Raw genomic sequence first — 22,875 nt, forward strand, 5'->3', positions numbered from 1 at the left:
CAACTGATCAGTGAACATCAGACCAGACCCGAACAGAACAGAGTAGAACAGGTCCACAGACGTCTTTGTCAGGTCCAGGTGTCTTCGTCAGGACCACAGACGTCTTCGTCAGGTCCACAGGTGTCTTCGTCAGGTCCACAGACGTCTTCGTCAGGTCCACAGGTGTCTTTGTCAGGTCCACAGGTGTCTTCATCAGGTCCACAGGTGTCTTTGTCAGGTCCACAGGTGTCTTCATCAGGACCAGGTGTCTTTGTCAGGTCCACAGATATCTTCGTCAGGTCCAGGTGTCTTCGTCAGGTCCACAGACGTCTTCGTCAGGACCAGGTGTCTTCGTCAGGTCCACAGGTGTCTTCGTCAGGTCCAGGTGTCTTCGTCAGGTCCACAGATATCTTCGTCAGGTCCAAAGGTTCTGACCCTTTGATTCACTTTAAATAATTTTGATAGAGAAATTTTTCAGCTTTGATACTTTTATTTTGTTGTGTTGTTGTTGTTTCCTGTTCTCACTCTTTAACTTCCTGAATCGTCTGTCTAACTTTGTGTCTTGTTTTCAGGATGAATCGACTTGTTGAATGTTGAAGTCTGACTCTGACAGCGAGCTGAAGTTTTGTGAGGTAGGAGAAAGTTTAAATCCTTTTTATTCATCTCGTCACTCCTCTTTCCTTCCTGCCTCAATACACAAGGACCAACACAGAAAACGCACACAATCAGATAAATGTAGAAAACACAGACACACTATTACACAGCCTGTGTTGTAAACGCCTTCAGGGGGCAGAAACCACCTGAAGCAGTCGAAGCCTGCACACTCAGTCAGGATGAACTGGACGACCACCTGCAGCCACCTCAGATCATATTAATCATATTTGGCTCGTTAAAAACTGAGTCAGGTCCGTCTCAGTTTTTTGGAAAGTAGAAGTGATTTCGTTTTTTTTTTTTTTAAGAAAAGCCTCCGAAACACTTTGGTGAAGTTTAAACTAAATATTACTCCTCTAAAAAATTATTATTCTATTATTTTAGCTTTTTATTTCAAACTGCACTCCAAATGTAACATTTAAACTGCGACCGATTGTATGAAAATGGCACTCCTCCTCCCTTATATTGAAATCTATGGGAAAACGTCCCTCCTCCTCCTCAGTAAACGTTTTCCTGATGAGTCTCCGTCTGAAACACATTTTTTAAACAAAGCTCCATTCAGAGGGAAAGGGGAGGGGTTAGGGGCGGGGCTACTCTGTGACTGACAGACGGTAACACGTCATGATGTAACGACTTTTTCCTTCAAGTGACTGTTTGTGGAGAAATAGAAGTGAAGTAAAAACAAAATAAAAACACAGGTGAGCTTTTTAGAAACCTTTTTTATTTGTGTTATGCATTTCATCTCCAAAAAGAAAGATTCAGTTCCACTGATGACAGTTTTACAGTGATTGGGCTCCACATACAGTTAATGACATGCAGTTTAGGAAAAAAACAGTAACAGAACTCATATTTTACATTCTTATCCTCTGTACCCTGAAATTATTATCACCCTGAATGAAAAAGAAAGATCCCTTTGATTGAATAAAAGCCTGTTCCCTTTTTAATAGAATCGTCTCGGCCAAATTTCGGGACGCCTGCCAGCTGGTGAACCTCAGTCACTGTGGTGGCAGATAACTTTTCATCATTTCTGGAATGTTTTCAGACGGTTTGTGCTCACAGCCAACGAGGGCAGTTACAGCAGCATTCATACGCTCACCGGAAAATGTTACGGTCTCGTGGCTGCATTCAGGAGCTGATGAACGACGAAAGTTTAAAGGGAAGTTTTCATCCTAAAATATCCTCCATCTCAATCCATCGCTGCCTTTTCTAAAAGTATTTCACGTCAAGTCAAATAACACGGTGAAATATTCCGGAATGTTTCCGGGCTCCTGACAACAGAACATGTTTGATAGTCCAGGTTTTCTTCTCCCCCACCTCAGGAAACGAACTAACAATCTGATCCAAAACAACACGACGGACGAGTGAGTGTGGACCTCATGGAAATAGCCCTTTTCAGAGGCGGATCACGTGCTGTGACGCCCGGAGATGAGAGGACGAGTCCCGCTGAGTTTCCATGAATGAACCCTCCTCCGGTTCTGTAAATCTCCGTTTTAACAAATCAAAGAAGCGATTCTCTGCAGATGATCTAAACAAACCAAACGAGGCGGACGCTCATTCTTAGAACAGGGCGGTTTGTTTCTGACGACGGCAGTGAAATGAATCTCTTAAAATATGTAAGAGATGATGTAATATGATGTAACTCAAATAAAAATAAAGAAATCGTTTTTCTTTTCTTTTAATTGCACGTTTCCCATTTTCCTTTCAAAAGCTTTAGACGGATCTGAGGTGGCGTCAGGCCGTGACCTCAGCGGACACGAGTTAACTTTCTCAAGAGTTCAAGCTCTTCAAATTGTACTGAAGTCTATGGGAAAATGTCCCAACTCCTCCCTGATGAGTTTATGGTCTCAGTCTGAAATACAACATGATGTTCATTTTTAAACAATGGAGTCCAGATTAGACCAGAACCTCCAGCTATGGTTACATTATCATTTTTCAAATTTATCAAATTACCAAAAACCATTTGCTGGAAAAATTCTTCTGAACCACAAAGAAATCTTTTTCTGGATATCAGCAAGCTCGAGTTTGGAACATTGAAACTGGGAACTAAAGTCAAAGTGATCGACTGCTCGCGTTATTTTTTCAGCTGTGACTAAACACGTTAACTTTTCTCGGGCCGCCGTGGGATAGAAACAGAATTCATTATATTCTCTGAAGAACCGAACTGCTCTGTGATCGCGGCTTTAAACCTCAAACCTGCACTCAGACAACAAAGAACAGCGAACGCACAACAAGCCCATCTCACCGCCTAACCTTCTGGATCCAACGCACACATTCTGTTGCCTGGAGGCCCGGACAGAAACAGGAAAATGACATTTGGTGTATTCTCTTCTCTACCAAACATTTGCATGCTCAACATTTGTTAGGAATGTTTTAAGTATTCTTTTTCTTTTTTTCTCAGACATGACACGACCGGGGAGGCGGCCCAGTTTCTGCCTGCGCACAAAATAGTTCAAAGACACGTTTACGTAGTATAAATCAGGACTATGATCTCACATCACAGACACGTAGAAAGACACACACACACACACACACACACACGTAGAGTACACGTAACACACAAACAATTAGAACAATGGCCTCTTTTTTCTATGTACATTTTCCTCGTGTTTAAAGACAAAAGGATGGTGACGATACAGATATTTCTTCATTTTTTTTTTTACAGAAAACAAACATGAAACAATTAACGTTTAATGTTGAAATATTTTCTTTTTTTTATCGTTTTATGTAATTATTGCAATCTAAACAATATGGCTTTGTCTAGTGAAAAGTCCTATCTGAGCTAGAAAATAAAAAAGAGGAAAATGTTCTTTTAGTGATTATGACAACTTCATCATTAGTCTTATTAATCCTTTAAATTATTCTAAGTTACAAACTCAAGGAACAATGTATTCATCATACATCGCTGCATAACTAACCACTGAAAAGTCACCGGATCATTTAGGGATAACCAACATGCTTAGTTTTTTTTGACAAATGTCTAAATATTCAGGTAGTTTCACTAAATAGAGAGTTTCCAGTTACAGTACATCTACTTCAGTGTTCTATGACAAATCACAAAAGTATTCCGTTGGATTAAGAGGATGCAGAATATATTCAACTCGGGTTCAATTGTTATTTGTTGTTTTTGTCAAATGGGTCGTCTCTCCCAATAAATCATAAGCCAAGATGGGCTGTGACAAAATCAAGAGTAAGGTCTCACCAGTATTTCTTTGGTCTCGATGGTGATGAATTTGTTTAAGGTGAAACGCCTTCATTAAAAGACGAGGCGGAATGTTAGCTCAGTTGGAGCGTGAATTAAATCACATTGAATTAACAGGCAACACTTTCACAAAAAGCGGAAGTTGAATAAAAGATAAAAAAAAGCCAGGACATTTCCTGGCACTTGCATTCATGTGTGAAGGAAAACAAATATATGAGTAAGTAGTTTGAATTAAGAGCAGATATTTAGCCCTTAACGTCGCGCTGACTTTAAACCAACTGCGGATGACAACGTGCACAGTTCAGCTGTTTTCTGACGGTTAATGCTTTGATTGTCTACAAGGAACACATGACCTAAAATCAGGAGGACTTCGACCTTTACTTTGACTTTAAATCCACATTTTCATAGATTTTTTATTTTTGAAAAGGTACAAAGAGTTTGGTTTGTTTTCGGGGATAAAAGCCCCGAGTTCTTGATGTGCTGAAGATCTTCACTTTGAATTCTCTCGCATAATGGCAGTCTGACTAGCTTACAAAGTTTGGCTTATGTAAAAACCAGAGGTGGAGGTTGGAGGGAAAATATCTTTCTTTTTCAGCAATCAAAACAAAACGGAGGCTCTGAGCCTGTTTTTAAATAATTTAATCATTGAAACTTTGGAATTGTCCCTCGTTTGACCTAAAATCAAACGCGTTATTCCAAAAGTGTCAAATCTTTTGTTAGATCTTCCAAAAACTGTGTACCTGTTTGACTGAAAATGAAACCTCCATTTACAATTCCTCTGCTGGAGGAGATGATATGAAGGCACATGTCCTAAAAACTCAAATGCTGACTTTATCTATTTTTTTAATATAAAGACCAACACCGGGTTCATAAAAGTAGAAAACACCTACTGAAATGAAGAAAACATGCTCCATCTACTGGAAAGCATGGTGGCAGTGACCTTTAAAAAAAAGTTAGAGAAGCTGGAGGTCAAAGTGTCCGCTGCCTGTCGTTTGAGGGAATACTGCTCTCTCATTGGCCACCGCTGCTTAGCAACAGATGATGACCAACCAATCACAATGTCTGATCTTAGGAGGTGTAGGAAAAACAGACTCGTAATAAATGTGCGAAGTGGCAGTTATAAGCAAATAAAAGGGGAAAAGTGACGCGAGCGTCGAGGAGTAGAAAAGAAGAAAAAGGTTCCTAGAAAGGCAGTGTGTAGCAACAACGCCCACAACTCACCCTAAAAATAACCCCAAAACAATCCAGCCTACCCCAACTGTCCGAGTTGATTCAAAGATGCCCCTCCTCTCTGTCTGACCCAGGCCAGACCGGACCCTGAATTTAGGGTTTGTTTGATTGGTTTCTTTTTCTTTTCTCTTTTACTTCTTGAACATGTCCTGCAGAGGTCCGGGCAGAAACTTGAGGACGGTGTCCAGGATGCTCTCTTCGTCCTCCTCGTCATCATCTCCGCAGCCCCTCGGGATCGCCTTCTTGGGACGTGTGAGCGATCCCTCGCAGGCCTGCTCCATGGCCGCCTTCTCCTCCGCTTCTTTCTCCTCCTTCTTCTTCAGCCCATACTGGAAGGAGGCAGGACACAAGGAAACAAGGAAACTATTAGGGGAGAATTTAGCTGTTATTGTCCGATCATGACAACATATTAAGAATCATCTGATTCTGTCTGATCAGTTCAGACTAAATATTTATTTTCCAATGGAAAGTTCATCTCATGTGTTTGGGTCATTTCTGTCTTTATCTGCTCAGTAATGATGAAAAATCAGCTCCTTATTCTGTCAACACAGTAAACTCAGACTGTGACATCACCCAGCGGAGCCAATAGGAGTGCCTGACGTAGAGACGTGATGGAGGCTGATGACGGACAGATAAACACACAGAAGGAAAGCACTAATGCTCAAACTATGAAAAAATAATGACTCTTAAACAGGTTTAATGTTTATGTCCAAAACTTCACACTGAGTGTGAATTTTGTTTTGAAGGAGTTGAGTTTTCTGACCTTGTCCCTGATGGTCTGCCGCACTTTTTCCCGTTCGGCCTCCATGCGGGCATGCTTGGCCTTCCTCTCCTCCTCCTGCTGCCTCAGTGCCTCCTGCCGCTCCTCTTCCTTCTTGGCTGCGTCTGGATCCTTCTCCTCCTCCCCCCCCAGCATCTTACCCATGTCTTTGGTGGCGCCTGTCAGAGAGGAGACAGACATAAGTCAGACCTGGTCGGGTTTCCAGCTCTGATTAGAACCCAACTACAGTCCTGAGTTAAAAAAAACAAAGAACATTGTTCTGAATGTAAAGGATTTGCTAAACCAAGCATGTCATTTTATGGAAACGTTGTATGTCACAACGGGGTTCCCTGAGGATGCTCGAGGCATCTTGGAAAACAAGAAAGAGGAAAAGGAGCCAACTGGAAAAGCTTCAAAAATCACCAAGACGGAGGAAGGCGAGTTCCTCTATCCGGTCAACCATCTGCCCGTCCTACCTGTACCTCAGCGTCCCTGATCTAAATGTCTGCACTGAACACACGCTCCAAAAGTCTTCAGTTATCATCCCCTGAAACAACGAGTCCAGAAAATAAAAATACCAAACCTAATTTAGATTTGACTTCCTCAGATGTGAAACTTTTTTGTTTTTAACTGTTTGCCGGTTTGACTGACGGATTCATTAAGAACGAAGACGGGCCAAACGCTCTCAGGGGTCCCTGCCCTACTTCGTCCTCGGCTCGGCTTTTTATCTGCCACAGAAGCTGCTTTCTTGATGTGAGAGCGACTCACTCCGGTCCATCGATGATGCTGTTGTTGCCTCCCTCTGATCGATAGTAAATACAGGACCACCTCAGAGGGTATGAATTATGGATCCTCCAGCGGAGGGAAAACTTCATCTGGGTATTGATCTGCCTCAGCCGGCCTAGTTTGTCATCTCGTGCCTTTTTTTAGTCCGAGCCAGAATCAGAGCTAAATCTGTTCCACCACCGACAACACGTGAAGAAAGGTGAACAACAAAAAACTGGACTTTTTGCACAGATGACTAAATGATGCCGCCTGTGTTCCCGTTTTCTCACCATCACATAGTTTCATCTATTGATGACTTTGAATATGTGATGTGTTTTATGTCAGCTGGCAGGTTAGCAGATCTAATAACAGGAGCTGTCATTCAGTTTGTTTTCCACCTGAAATACTAAAACAAACTAAACTCCTGAAAGACTTTGGATCTTAACATGGTAGCTTCAGTATGCTAATATTAGCATGATGAGCTGAATCTGATGTATCGTTAAAGAGGTGACGTTTTGTTAAACTCCAGTTTCTGTTTCTAAAGCATCTGCTGACATTTGTCTTTAAGGACTCGTGTTATTCCTGGTTGGGTTGTGGACCCGTGGAGGGGGGGGGGTGTCGGGTCCTGTTACAGCGGTACTAATTGTCCTGCAGCGCTGTGTGGCAGAAAACCTGAGGGTGACAAATTAGCTAACAGATGGTGGGTGGGTATGGGGGCAGAGACACGTTCCCCAGGACTCGCTGGGGAGTCGGGTTAAGGTCAGACTGTGTTTTGTGGTGTTGTGTTAAACAGTCAAACAGCCTCCGTATGTGCTGAAGTGCACATAAAACTCCAGATCTTCGTGAGGTCCTCTGGTGTTTCCTTCATTTTTAAATGTCAGTTTTCTCTTTTTGAGTGTTCAAGGTGAAATCTGAAAACCAGGAATAATTTGAACGGCTGCCAGTAGAGATTTAATTTCTCTACCTTCATCTTTAGATCGTCTTTAGTCCAATTCCTTCACCGCCTCCAGCACAAAGAACAAAAAGAGACGTCAGGTCTCTCCCTCAGGTTTATCTGATTCTGGACTGAAGCTGTCGACCGACCAACAAGCTGACGTAGTTCATGAAATGTTGTCTGAAGGAGACTTCAGGGACACAAGGAGCTGCGGATAAAACCAAAGAAGAAGAAGATCAGGCTGCAGATGGTGAAAGAAATGGAAAAGTCATCACGTTGTTCCATCTGTCCGTCCATCTGTCCATCCGTCCATCCGTCTGTCCATCCATCCATCCGTCCGTCCATCCATCCATCTGTCCGTCCATCCGTCCATCCGTCTGTCCATCCGTCCATCTGTCCGTCCATCCATCCATCTGTCCGTCCATCCATCCATCCGTCTGTCCATCCATCCGTCTGTCCATCCTTCCGTCTGTCCATCCTTCCGTCTGTCCATCCATCCATCCATCCGTCTGTCCATCCATCCGTCCATCTGTCCGTCCATCCATCCATCCGTCCGTCCATCCATCCGTCCGTCCATCCGTCCGTCCGTCCGTCCGTCCGTCCATCCGTCCGTCCGTCCGTCCGTCCATCCGTCCGTCCGTCCATCCGTCCGTCCGTCCGTCCGTCCATCCGTCTGTCCGTCCATCCATCCATCCGTCTGTCCATCCATCTGTCCATCCATCCATCCATCCGTCCATCCGTCCGTCCATCCATCCATCCATCTGTCCATCCGTCCTGCACTGCCTCTCGTCCCTCCCTCTCTAATGAAGTCATATTCCAGCACTAATTTGATTCTGCTCTCTTCCCCTCCCCCATCCGCCCACCTCCACTCATTCATCCTTTCCATTTCCTTTCCTTCACTTCAACTTTGCGACAGTTTGGACTTGTCCTTGCGGTTGGACAGCAGCGGACAGACTTTCTCTGCAGGCAGTTCCAGGCTGAGTGCTCAAACGGCCCCGATCCTCTCATTGTGCATTCGAGCTCTCATTACTTCATTCAGTCTTTCAATGAGCTGCATCTTTCTGCCGAAGGGCTTCTAATGCACAAAAGCTCTCGATTTGAAGAGGCGGAGATAACCGTGGCATTATGGGTAGAGCGTGGCCAAACAGACAAATAGCGGGCAGCAGAAAGCTGCTTTGGATGAGATTTTATTGATTCGAGTGGCTTTGGTTGAAGCTGATTAAGGAATGAAGTGTATAACACTCTACATCTTCTCCTCCTCATCCTTCGCTCCAATCACGTTAATTATGGCCCTCCAAAGATACTCAGGAAGATCTGAGAGCCGGCGCAGCATTGAGAGCAGCCAATATCATTAAAAAAAGCAAAGCTAGGTCATGAAATTGTGTCTCTGTTAAACCAAGAATCTGTAACAGCATTGAGTCTTTGTTTTTTTCCAGGAAGAGGTTATTTGTCAGTGAACCGTGTTGATGCTGCTGGAACGAAGACCGAGAGGTTGGAGGAAGGACCGTCTCCTCAACGAGAAGCTGTCACATTATATTTATCTGAGAGAGCAAAATAGAACGGTCCTGTTCCCAGTCTGATTACTGCCGAGAGGGGAGGGGGAGCACGAGCCTCAAACTGCTCTGTGGCCTGAAGGTCCTCAGAAATCCTCTGAAAACTAACGTCCCGCTGCTCGGCCACTCAGATGTTCATAAGTGACGTCAACATCCTCAGGTACACGCAGCCGAGTCTGCAGCAGAAGATAAACTGAGGAGGGGGAGTAAAACAGGAGAGGCTGGAAGGGAGGAAGAGGAGGAAGAGGAGGAAGAGGAGGCCTCACACACACACAGAGGAAGTCGGAGAGACGAGCTCTGGAACATTGACTCCCGCCTCCGTCGGTCGAAAAATGGAGCTCATTTGCATAACGAATGACCTCGCCTGCAAAGTTACGCCCTCATAAGTCACATCAGCGACCGGACCGACCGCTCCATCCATCAGATCTGCCGGGGGGGGGCTCTGATTCCCATTCATCGGCCCACATATCCTGCTGATGTGCTCTTGAGCAGCATGTGTGGCTCCGATCAAATAATGAGCCTTCTTCCTGGAGCTTCCTGTTATTGGCCCCCATGCCGCCGTCCCGCCTGCACAGGAAATGAAACGGAGATCTCCACCCGCCTGGGCAGCACCGGTTCATGCCGATCTGTCACAGATTATCTTCTTATCTTTTATTCGGGCTTCGTTATGAGAGACGCGACTTTCACACCTTTGATATCCTGCTGAGCTCAGAAAAGAAGGAAGTCGATGGAACAGAAGAAATGTTTGTTTTTCTCCAGACAGGAAATCTGTCGCACCGTCTCAGAGGCTTCCTGCGTAAATTACCAATTTAATCTTTCATCTTTCACTTTGTACTCATCAACAGTTTATGGTCTCAGTCTCGTTCCAGTAGTGGGTAGAAATATTCGTGCTCTCCAGATGATGAGCCCGCTGACTTGATGTCACCCATCCAAAGATGATGGCTTTTTGTCGATGCGCTCACTGTGGCGGGGTTAAACTGTTCAGTGTCTTTATTTACCCAGCCAGTTTTCCCTCCAACTCCTCCGACCCCCCCACGTCCACCCATCCAGGCTGAAGTGTGCTCATTTACCTCCTGGAGAGCTGTGTTCTACTGCTCTGACCTTTTTGCTGGAACAGACTGGCATTTATTTCATCAGGACACAGCTGGTCCTCCATGAATATATACAAACACACAACGACGCACAAACCCAAAAACACGCATAGGAAGAAAAAGGCACACGCTCAAACAGATGAGGTTTCCTTCATGGTTTTGGTCCTGGGGGGTGGGCCAGTTGTGGTGGGCGTGTCCAGGCATCAATCTGACAACAACAAGGATGACGTAGACGCACAAACCAAACTGCACACTAACTGATTTTCACGTGGACAAAAAGGTGAGCTATGAAGGAGTAAATGTCATTTCAGTCTGGCTGCTGGTCTCCAGGGCTGATTTCAGGAGGCACAGACCTCTGGCCCCTGGGGGCCCCTGAGGCTTTTCTATGTCGGCCCTTTTGAATGACTTCGACCTCACATGTTAATGAAACCGGAGGGCAGAATGAGGACGGCTCGTGGATCACATTATCCTTAGAAAGAAAAGAAATAACACTCCAACCAATCCTCCATCCGGAACACAACAACATGGATCTGGATCAGTGCAGGAGGTTCATCATCAGAACTGGACTCAGATAGTCCTGGTTCAGTGGTCATGGAGGATCATGGTCTAATGAGTGAGTCCAGAACCAGAGGACTTGGACTTGACTCAGGGACCACGAGCAGCAGGGTGACAGACCAGAAAGATAACCCAGACCTGGACCAGGAGCTGGGTGGAGTCTCTCAGACTCCACCCAGCTGGACTTGTTTTTTTGGGTTTACTTCTCATCTTTGTTGTCACACATAAAAAGTGTCTGAGTCTCTGAAGCCTCGTTGGTCTACTCACCACCTAAAGCCTGTTTCATCACAAAATCCATCGTTCCTGCTGATTGGTACAGTCGATCCTCTCAGAGCTGAAGACAGATGAGCATGTAGAGAGCTTCGGGTCTCTGGTTCCCCTTCCTGGCTCTCCCGGACCTGACGGGGAACAAATTCAGAATCATCCCATTTGTTTTGAATACAGACAGACTTCAGTCCCGTTCAGTAAAACGGCTGCTGTAAACACGCCGTCCGTCACCAGAGAACTGATGTCAGAACGTCAGATAATCGGATCGTCTCAACACACTTTGGCCCCGTGACAGGAAACACAGAGATCGATACTGAGCTGCTGATCTGCCTGAACACCTTCAGATCAGCCAATCATCTGAAACATACAGATTCAGTTTCCTGAAATCCTCTCCACAACCAAAGACAAGTCAAACAGTCACACAGTCTCTGCATCCATCCTGGAAACACAATCTTTGTGTGTCACTCAGTCGTTCTGCCTGAATGCACAACAACACAAAAGGAACTTCATTTATGGCGTTTCATTTTGAAAGTGGATCCGGTCTGTCCTTCTGAAACCAACAACTCTTTCAAACCTCCTCTTTTCTCAGTTACATATTTATCTGAAATAATTTGTAATTTACAGTTTTTATGTTTAATCTGTTTATGCACTACACACGAGTCGACCCTGTAACTGGAGTGTCTTTTACAGACAGCCTGTTATGAATGATCCAGTCATATATCAACATTATCGTTGATCACATTGTGTCCTTGTCCAAACCTCTATTCTATTTCTTGCTCTTCTTGGACTTTATTTGGAATCAAAGTTATCTTTTGAGGCATTTTGCGGTTTTTATCTGCAGGAAAGTGAAACAGATTTGAAGTGTGACACCAACTCAGCCTGATGTTCCCGCACGGCACCCATCCGGCCATCAGTCCGCCTCCTGATTGGCTGGATCGGGTCGGCCGGTGGAACCCGAGGAGCTGACTGCTGCCCCCGTCTGTCTGATAAACTGCACCGCGATCAAATCCTCCACATTTATTACACCTGCTGAAACAGAACAGCATTTCCATTTTGAAGGTCCCCCGAGCTCTCCTCCCCGGGTGCCTGGTGTCACTTGGCAACACCAATATTTGCCGGCGCTGAATGGAACTGAGATGAGATGGGATGGGGGGGGTGGAGGGGACAGAGGAGGACGACGGAGAGACAAGGCCGATAGGGAGGACAATCCATTTGTAGCTGTGACCAAGCGCTTTGGGGGGTGAAGCACCTCATTTCCGTAGACACACACACACACACACACACACAAGATTTCTATAATAGGAACACAAATGTATGTTGACACAAAAAAAACAGAAATACTTCACTTTTAACCTTGTGTGCAGCGAGTAAGATGTTTGTATAGTGTGTATGTGCAGATGAAATGTGACCTTAGACTGAGCTTATATAGAAGGTAAAGCAGTCTGTGATGACGTCTATGGGAAAATGTCCCCCTAAAGTACAAGAAATGATGTGAAAACGTAAAAAGGACAGAATCAGACTCGGGTCCAAACACCCTCAGATGAATGTATCTCCTGATGGGATCGTGTCATCCAGGATGAATCCCAGAGATCTATTCACAGAGCCGCTGCCTCCTCAACCCCCCCAAAAGCTCTATAAATCACCAAACCTGAAATATGAACCTGTTCTGACGTCAAAGTCAACTTCTAAAACAGCGACTCTCCACTGAAGAAGAAGGCTCCTCTCCGTCTCTCCAGTTCATCTATCGTTACTTCGAACATTTAAAAGAAAAGTGAAAACAAACTGTTCTAAAAGGACAAACTCACAATCATTTAAAAACAGTAAACAACATGCTGAATGTGCTCTCTCCTCTGCGTCACATGTTCTCTTATACAAACATATTCATCTTCATACACAACCCAACATTCACCGAGAAGGGTCAAAGGTCACGAGTGCTCATTGTTTCATGGTTTGGCTCTTTGTAAACACAAAGACGTTTTTTGGATCGAACAAGAAGCATGATTGGATTTTACATTATGTCTCTGTATTTGTTATTGTGTTGCTGTTGTGCGTGTGTGTTTGTGTGCGTGCCCTCTGGTGTTTGTGGTCTGGCAGCTGAACATTTCTCTTATCGTTACAGAAACAGACTCAAGGACACGTTAATGGAATAAAGAAATGATTCAGCTGTCTGACAAGGACATCTGGAAGAATAGGACACACACAGACACACAACCGGACACACACAGACACACACTGGCATATGGTTGTTGCTTCTTCCAGTTTTGTAAAAGTGTTAAGTTGCTAAAAAAAAAAAATAAAAAAACTTTTACTTTGACAACACAAAAATGTATTTAAAATTCATTTGTACAGAAAAAAGAAACTGACATGTTTTTGGGTCCAATTAAACAAATGAATCAAATGATTAACGTAATTCAGATGTTGTCATGTCATGTTTTACTTTATTAGTTTATTAGTTTATTTTAGGGTGGAAAATACATTTACATTGTGGATATATAAACTGAGGATATTCAGCATAATTTAAGTGTTTTTATTTCACTAACAAATTTTATTTGTTCATTTATTTTTTAATTTATTGTTGAGGAGAAATAAAAGCTTCATGAGAAGATTGAAATCTGCCAACAGGAAGTGAGAAGGGGATCAGTCATGGCGGACTGGAAGCTGAAGCAGCTCTCCAGCAGACTGAACTTCTCCGATCTGGTGATGGTGGCGCTTTAAAACCTTACATAACCCCCCCTTATATACTATACAATCAGCGAAGCCAGCACCCAGGGGCAGCCCCCACCACCCCTTTCTTCTTCTTCTCCTCCTTTTTTGAATTTCATAATCCGGCGCTGGCAGCGGTGCGTGATGTGGGATAATGTTATCAGGGCCGGGCAGGACGGCGCACTGATCCTATCCGCCTAATTGGAAGTTGTTTCCGAGTTTCAGGGCCGGAGCGGAGACGGGGATGGGAGCAGCTCGGAAGTCTGTCACGGTAACATGTTAATGAAAGAAAAGCTCTAACTGCGTGTGACCTGTCCGATCTGCTTCGGAGGATGGAGCTGCACGTTTCAAAAAACCAGGAAGAAACGGAGCCTTTGTCAGGGACGATTAATCCGCGGCAGAAATAATCAGCTGTTTCTTCCTCCATGATGAACCTCTTTAACCATTTAAGGATGGGGCGGAGTCAACAACAGAGATTTATGAGGACTAAAGTAAATCAGGGAGGACATGAAGTTTAATTAGAGAGAAGACAAACTGAAAGTCTATGGGAAAATGCTCCTCTCGCTCCCTGATTTATTGGCTCAGTTAAGATGATCAGATCGATGGCTCCTAAAAACCAAGATGGCTGATAGCTAAATTAACCAGCAGCTCACAGATCATAGATTCATCCTGGTCCAGGTTTTGGTTTTTACGCCTCACAAAGATCACGAAGCAGAAAGTCAGACGGGGTCTACCGTTGACCAAACATCCATCACAGGTCAACTGATCCGCCCTTTTTAACCAGTTTTCCAGGACGGATGAATTTCCGCTGTGAGCGAGCCTTTCACCTCCTGCTTGACGAGCTGACCCTGGGGACGCTCGGCCAAACCTCAACAGGAAAATCAATACTGAGAGCCGGATGGATGAGACAAGATGGATCCCTGACAGGTTCTGTTTCTGGTTACAACTCCAAAGGAAATTCACCAAATCACAGGTCACGATCTGGTTTTGTTTGAAACAAACAGCTAAAAAAGAGAAAGAGCCAAAAGACAAGTCTGGTCTGAGACCAAAGAAACGAGCGTCACGGTGGGCAAATCTTTCTCTTCACGTTTTTCCTGACGAACTCGCTGCAGCTCATCAGACAAATTGTCACATTCACCACGCAAAAGTCACCAAAGACAGAAAATACATTTCGGAGACGTTGGTGAATGAATTAATGATGAGCTGCTGACGTCGAGGCCTCGCACTCGGCTCTGCCAGGCAGTGATGTCATTACTTATTCATGTGACTTAGCGGTGATAAATTATTCCCTCAGCACAGACTAGAAGGCAGAGGAGGCAATACATGAATGTGTTTCATTTTTCTTTCTTCAGAAGTGACCAAATGGTGAACAGAGCTTTTTCTTTAGGACGAGTTAAGATGGTTCAGCACTGTGGGTTAGAAATGACGCCACATTCATTTGGGCTGGTTTCTAAACACACCTTCACTGATGGTGTGAAAAATGGACTGAAGAAGAAGATGAATGGAAACTGCTCCTCTTTTTAGCCGTCTGTTTTTTTCATTCATCTGTTTCCTGCCGCCCACACCGACCTTTCCTCTCACACCATCTTCCAACTCAGAGCGGTGGAAGGTGAAGATCTCTGCAGAGAGCCGGTCTGCAGCAGCGTGTTGACTCTGTTACGTAATTAATGGTGCAATTAGCTGCTACAGTACGGCGCGTTCACTCTGCCATCTGTTCACATGGCAAACAATGAAATCGATAAGGCGCAGAGTCGCCGCTCGGGCTGTCGGTCATTAAATGAGGCATTCAGAGCCAGTCTGAGGAGAACCGGTCCAACAGGTGAGAGATCACTGACACCAGATAAGGCTCGGTCTCTATGCAGGATTCCTTCAACCCGATGGATCTCCACAGACTAACTGTTGGATCAGAGCCACGCTAAAGTGGCGTGAAGCTGCCGCTCAGCCAGAAACGTGTGTACGAATCCAGAATCATACACAACAGACCCACATCTGGATCATAAAGACCATGTGGAGCCCTTCATAAAAAGTAGAATATCAGTGAAGGCAAACTAACAAACAGAAAATACAAAAACAGGCCGAGAAAGGGGAGCTGAACTGGAGAAGAAGAAGAATCAAGCAGCCCGGAGACATCTGATGCTGCAACACGTCCAGAGAGAGACTGATATTATCTGATGATATTCTACTATTAGTATCGACACAAAAGGCCAGAAGAATAAAGTGTTGGTTATTTCTCTGTGATGTTAAACTTGTTTTTAAGCTGAAGCAGGTGCTGCTTTATCAAAGGAATCAATTGTTAATGAATGAGTTTTAATGATTACGATTTTCTTTAAATCAACATGAACCTGTCAGAGTTTTTAACCGTCTCTGATTCAGCGCTAATGAGCTAAAACTGACAAAATATTCTTTCCATTCTAATTATAAAATTCAAAAAGTTGGAACTTATCGTTTTAATTTGAATGTACAGATTAGACAGAGGTCCTGAAAAACTCATCCACAGGAGCCAATAATATCACATGTACATGTTCTGACTTTCACAGCCTGATCCTGTATGTGTACCTACAACCCCCCCACCCCTCCTCCTCACCCCACATCCCCCTCAGGCCACGGAGGATGAAGGGCGAGGAAGACGGCCATATATCACCAAGGAGGCATTCGTCCATTTCTCTGCAGTTGGGAAGCTGAAAGAGGAGGAAGAGGAAGAAAGGATGGGGGAGGTCTATAGAAGACATGAAGAGAAATGAGGGCAGAGGGGGGAGGGAGGGAGGATGGGGAAGAAAAAGGATGATCTGAACGTTGAAGACAACTGACTGTGGTTGATGGAGAGTGAGCGAGGAAGGCGGCAGCTGAAGAAGACATCTTCATCTAAAAACGGCTCGACCAGCGAGAGCGTCATCAGAAATCAGAAATATTTCGACAGACTAACGCCCTCACACATGATAATTCCTGCTTGAGCCACAAGTCAGCTGCTGAGAGCTGCTCTCGGGCCAGAACACTTCCAGGCGGCTCAGTGTGGACCCCCAAGATCTGGGTTAAGATTGAACACGTTGGGCTCCCGTAGGTCACAACGTGAGACAGGAATGTATCGGAACAAATAGCAAAAACAAAGAAGCCTTCAACCTGTATCTATCTAATGACCATCAGGGAGCTCGTAAAGAGAAGTCCGATAGTACTGAAGTCTATGGGAAAATGCCCCTCCCACTCCCTGGTCTATCAGCCCGTGAAAAATTCAGTTTTTCTTTTTTTTGGACACTTCAGATGAAGGTCAGCTCTTTGGAGCCGTGTTTGGCCCGACTGAAACGCGGAGCGGCTCAGAATGGAGACGGAGTCAATGTGACTGATTATGTCTGAATATGAATTCTGTTTGTTTCTTTCCTCAGCCATTTTTTTCCCCTCCCATCAATAAGTGCTCACCGAGCCCCCCCCCCTTACTCCATCAGGGTAAAGAGGGCTGTGGTAAGTGGCCAGAGGCATGCTGGGAGGTGGGCGGCGGGGCTGTGTGGGTGGGAGTTTGTTACGCCTGCCAGCCGCTCCAGGACGGTGATGGATGTTGCTGGGGGATGGAGAGCTGAGCTGCACTGTAAAAAAAAAACAAAACAAAAAAAAAAAAAACAAAAACAAAACTGCCACTACGACAAACAGGAAAACTGCAAAAGGAAAAAAAAAACTCTTCATTCACAGATTTGTTTGTTGATTAATTGATAGTTGGTGATCAATATTTTTGTCTGATCAAGTGACTGAAAAGTTGTCAGGTTGAATCTTCAGTGTTGCTGGTTAGTTGTGCTTCTGAAAGTCTGTATTTTTGTCTTTGAACATTCGGCGAAGGGAGATGCATGATCCAGTTACACTCCGCTTGGCGTGACCGTGTGGATGTGACGGGAGGAACAATGGACGATTAGTGTTAAACAGTCTCGCCGTGGGCTCGCCCGCCGCCGCAGGCCGTCAAGATGCTCAGCGGAGAGATCAAAGCTGACAAACCAAAGGGTGATGTCACAGTGAGGTCATGTTACGTTCAGAGGCGTCGAAAACAAAAAACAAAATGAAAAAGTCGGCACATTGTTTCAGCTGCAACTGTCTCTTTGGTTTTTCCTTTGGATATGCTGAAGCTATTTACTGGGATTTACGTGAAAAGGCTTGGCTCCGAGGCGGCTGCTGCGGGGGCCGGGGACAAGTTCATAAAACTTAGCAGAGACACCTGCTGTGCATTTAATTAGCTGTGGATTCTGGGTCGTAGGTTCCATTACACAGCTGATTGAACAATAAATCTGTGTGCTTTCTGAAACACAACACTCCAGTCCAACGTCGTTCTGATCTAAACACAGAAGTTATAAAATTTGGAAAAATTATTGTTTAAATAGATTTTATTCTTGGCCGTCTACACTCCACCAAATAAAACACTCGTCTTTGCTAAACACAGTGAAGAAAATGAAGCTTTGGTGTCCCAGAACATTCAGACCACATCAGCTGTTGGCTATCTTGGTTTCTGGAAACCAGTAAAACCATTTCTGTCAGCCACACAGTAGCCCCGCCCCCTAGCCCCTCCCCTTTCCTTCTAAACATCATCAGACCAGAAACTCATCAGGGAGGAGACGGGACATTTTCCCATAGACTTCAACATAGAGTTTCAAAATAAAATGTCTAGCTGTGGTCCAAACCACAATCTGAAACCTGAACAATAAAGAAGAAATACTCCCTTTGCTGAGGACTACTTTCAGGGGCGGATGGATCTATTTGGTGCTGTGGTGTTAAATAGTTAAATGACTGATTACATATTTAATTCAGCTCGGAGTCACATCCGTTCAGTCTTTTATGGATTGTTGGAGTCAGAGACAAGTTGAAATTCTGCCTCCTCCTCTCCCTCCCTGCTGCTGCACAAGCTGCTTTCCCTCCCCAGTCAGCTGGAACGTCAGCGGCTGGCAAACGCCGGCGCCATGATCCACGGCAACAGGTGCCAAAGGGTTGTTGCCGGGGCAACAGTGGCAATTTGCATCAGCTATAGGATGGTGTTAAAGAGAGGAGGCTGAGGAGTTCAGCTGAGTTTGGGAAGCCACATCAGGGAGACACAACGTGAAAATACAACAACAACAACAACTAATGATTCTCCTGCTGCGACGCCGCACACACAACATCACATTAAGGCAAATGATAAAGAAATCAATTATTATTTAACCCATCCAGACCTGATTCCTCAAGCCTGAAGCCTTTTTAGTCTAAATCAGCAGCTCTGTCTAACACTCACTTGTTTTTCTGATCTCAGTGAGGAGAAGCTGGTCTGAATGTATTGTGTTGATATTTGGAGCTGATTTTTCATCATTACTGAGCAGAACTCCTGATCAGATACAGAAACGACCCAAACAGAGAGGAAGGAAACATTCGGTCTGAACTGATCAGACAGAATCAGATGAATCTGAAGATGAGGAGAGTTTTTGAACTAACAGAAAAGGTCCTAAAGGGTTTAAATGTTCTTGTTACTGAAACCAGTTCAAAGCCCTGAAGACCAAACACCACCATTGGTGTTAAAACTGTTGTGACAGGAAGTTGTGTTTTGAGCAGGAAGACGGGAGGTGGGATGGACACCTCGTTACATTACTGACCTTTAGCCCACCAGAGTCCATTAAATGCCTGAGTGGTCATTAAAAAAGCCATAAACGTCAAAATATTTTACCATGAGTCATCTAATGGGAAAAAAAAGTGAAATCTATCACAGGTGTGAGACACATAATGAGCCCGAGAGGCGTCAGTGACTCAGACGGATTTTGAGGATGAGTCATCGCCGGCGAGCGAAAAGCTTCATCAGCTGTGAGCCGGAGTAAGAGGGGAGACGGACAGGACGGACATCAGAAGTGAAACTTGTCTGGCTGGCTCTGATCTGCTTTACTTCGTTTCCCTTCAGAGTATCTAACTGTGAAGCAGCCTCAGTCCGGCCTTCATCGTCACCATGCTCCTAACCGATTCGCTGTAAACACTGATTGAGACGTGGACTCTGGCTGATTCAGGAGTTCTTTGTGCTGAATTCTAAACCTGGACTGAACCACCAAAATAAAACTCAATCATCCGTCGTGCATTCTGTGTTTACTGAACACGTTAGATACAAAACGCACAACACAAAACAAAACAAACGCAACAAACACCAGCTCACAGCGGGCCGGGAATCGAACTAGCGTCTCATAATAATGACACGTGTGCCTTAAACCACAACATGATGACATCACTGTAAAACGGATCACTTCCTGTTGGAGCTCTGCATCCGGCTCCAAGGTTCACATAGTTCCTGTCACCATCGCTACGACAACGAGATGTTGCCGAGCAACAACACCTGACTACAGCTGACTGATGGGCCCCTTTTTTGAACCCACCTGAGTGCTCAGGTTGTAAGACTGATTTTCTCCTTCAATCCTGCCTGTCCAGTTTGAGCGTGTCAATCTTTCATGTCACCGCGAGCAGACTGACACTAAAAGAAGATGATTAAATAAAACGCAGACGTAGAAAGCGTTTTTCTGCCCTCTCAGTAAATTCACCTGGATGTGGCCTCTGAGCTGATCTTCTCTGGAAATATAGATCTCTGGGCGGATGTCAGACTGAAGGTGCTCCAGTGAACAGTCGGTTATAAAAGATGCATCTTCTATGAGTTCCCTCTGATGTTCAGTTGATCCTGTGTGGAAATCTGCCGAAACACTCGTACAGTTTGACATCAGCATGGAAATACGCCAACGACCAGATCTATTTGTTCCAGCGCAGGCCGACCTTCTATTAATTCTTCCCCAAACATCAAAAGTTCTGCACACATTTTCTGTTTTTCCTGTAATAAAAACTGTCTCAAGCAGAATAACCAAAGAGAAGTTGAACATGAGCTGATCTGAAGTTTCTGTCTTTAACTGATCAGGAGTTCTGCTCAGTAATGATGAAAAATCAGCTCACAATAAACTCAGAAACATACAGGACTGATCCAGAGACTCTCTGATTGGCTGTGACATCACCCAGCGGAGCCAATAGGAGCGTCTGATGTAGAGACATGACTCCAGATGTCACTATCAAAGATGGAGGATGGGAACAGACGGATAAACACAGAAGGAAAGCAGCAACAAAAGCTCTGAAGACCAGCTGATGTTTGTGATGATTTTTCAGGCACTCAGAGAGCCGGCCATGTTTTAAAATGAACATAAACTTTTCGACGATAACATCCATGTTTCACTTTTTTCTTACATTTTACAGACAAAATAATTTATTATTGATCAAGAAAATAATCCACAATATATTTTATCTGCAGCTCTGATTACATTTTTGTCACCAAACTGCAGATTCTTTTAAAAATCCTCCAGTTTCTAATGAATACATCATCAGCAGGACTGTTTTCACCTCAGGACGTTTCCCATCAGTGTTTCAGCAGAAACAAAGGTTCAGGTCCAGATCATGTGGTTGTGACTCTTCCCTGAACAAAGCCCTGCTCCTTCAAAGGTTCGGTTCTGACCTAAGCTGTTTGTAAAAATCTGGACGGGGCCCGGGGCCACAACACCAGGTGGCTCCGACGAACTAAAGATGCTTCAGAAGGATTTTCCTTTAAATGAAACCAAACTGATGAAGGATGAGCTCCGCTCTGATTGGCTGCCAGGAGGGACTTTCATCACACACACACACACACACACACACACACACACACACACACACACACACACACAGACTCACACCTTTGATTTCAAACTGTATTTACTTGATGAACACATGACACACACAGCTGCAGCACACTGAGCCAATCAATGCTCCGGCAGCTATAAATAATTCAGATTCATCCACCAGCAGCTCTGAGCCGCCGACGGCACTGCGGAGGACCGGATCCTCCCTGAACGCTCCCTCTAACCCGAACCCAGCTGATACCGAACCTTCTGCACGGAGCGCGTGCTCTCCGTGTGTCGAGCTGCTTCCTCCCAGCAGACAGGTGGAGAACACAGATACCTGCAGCCTGCACACACACACACACACACACACACCCCTGTTTGTCTCCATCAGCTGATGCAGACAGAAATACAACGGTGCGTTTGGTTTCACTAACCTGAAGCTCTGGAGCGTCCGAGGCGGCGAAGAGATCCGGATCAGTCTGCAGCCAAACCTCCTTCTGCAGCCCTATATCCTCCTCCCTCTCTCCCTCCCTCCCTTTGTCTCTCTACCAACCCCTCGATTACCTCACAGCCTCCACTGAAGCATATGGCTGCAGACAGAGAGCTGCTAGGAAAACCGGAACAAACAAACCAATCAGCTGCTGCTCACCTGAGACACGTCATCAACCTGCAGGAGGCGGTCCATCAGGGTCCGGTCTGTGTGAGGAAACAAAAACTGGGATGTTTAAACTGACCTGAAACTGTCCCGGAAACTTCCCATCTGTCAATCAGAGAGTGTGTGCTGTCAAAAGAAGGCAGATGGCATTGAAGTCTATGGGAAAATGTCCCCCTCCTCAGTCAACGCTGTCCTGATGAGTTTATGGCCTCAGTCTCTAGTTTCAAGTCTTCTGGATCTGAACCAGCAGCTGGACCTCAGTCCTTCAGTCCATAGATGCGCCAAGAATCTGGTCCATCATCATCAAATTTCAAAGCAAGAAGTGAAGAAGTCACTAAAATGTGAACTTTACAAATGAAAGCAGAAATGAGGGGAATCAAATATTAATATTTCAATGTGCAGATAATGTGAAATGGCTGAAGATGGATCCATAAAGGAAACGACTGGAAGAGAAAGACACTGATCTCACACGAAGACACCGTTCAGTCATTTAATCCCACCAATAATCAGATCTGCCAACACGCTTGATCAGCTGAGAGGTTTGTGTGAGATTTGTGTGACATCAGCACCGTTATGAAGACTGACGTGAGAGTCCGGCCAATAAAACCTTTTGAATTGTTTGGCAGGTCTGGATCCACGGACTGCACGGGATGTTTTTGTGGTGTTTATTCAAAGTGGATGCTATTTCAGTAGCAGACTGTTGCCTCTTTGTGATGTCACAATGAAGCAGTTAAACCACGCCCACCTGGACCCACCAACATAGAAGCAAAGGAGTTTGGATAAAAAAAAAAAAGTGCAGCATTAAAAAGAAAACAATCCGAAGATTAAACAGGAACGCAAAAATATCAATTAAAAAAAGGAAAATGAAAACTTTGAAATGTCATCTGAGTCCCTCTGTGGGTCCAGCTGATTCCAGTATGTTG

At 44.8% G+C, this 22,875-nt stretch overlaps 1 protein-coding gene across 2 annotated transcripts; it reads right to left on the minus strand.

The window, feature by feature from the left end:
- Positions 1-1,357: 1,357 nt before the first annotated feature.
- On the minus strand, positions 1,358-21,781 carry LOC115049922 (complexin-2). Of its 2 annotated transcripts, none has more exons than XM_029512549.1 (4): positions 21,732-21,781; positions 10,985-11,115; positions 5,823-5,998; positions 1,358-5,388 (listed from the first exon to the last, which is right to left on the minus strand). In XM_029512549.1, the coding sequence occupies exons 2-4, from the start codon at positions 11,013-11,015 to the stop codon at positions 5,191-5,193; spliced, it is 405 nt and encodes a 134-aa protein (XP_029368409.1). In that variant the 5' UTR covers positions 11,016-11,115; positions 21,732-21,781; the 3' UTR covers positions 1,358-5,190. The 2 variants fall into 2 exon arrangements, with proteins under 2 accessions (XP_029368409.1, XP_029368410.1); XM_029512550.1 differs by lacking the exon at positions 21,732-21,781 and adding an exon at positions 21,562-21,622.
- Positions 21,782-22,875: the final 1,094 nt, after the last annotated feature.

This window comes from Echeneis naucrates, chromosome 10 (genome assembly GCF_900963305.1).
Source record: "Echeneis naucrates chromosome 10, fEcheNa1.1, whole genome shotgun sequence".
NCBI lineage: Eukaryota > Metazoa > Chordata > Actinopteri > Carangiformes > Echeneidae > Echeneis > Echeneis naucrates.

Excerpts from the sequence above, each read along its gene's own strand:
- LOC115049922 (XM_029512549.1), bottom strand. The coding sequence starts at position 11,015 with ATGGATTTTGTGATGAAACAGGCTTTAGGTG. Across the intron at positions 5,999-10,984 it reads GATGAAACAGGCTTTAGGTG|GCGCCACCAAAGACATGGGT; the intron begins GTGAGTAGACCA and ends CCTCTCTGACAG. Across the intron at positions 5,389-5,822 it reads GGCAGACCATCAGGGACAAG|TATGGGCTGAAGAAGAAGGA; the intron begins GTCAGAAAACTC and ends GCCTCCTTCCAG.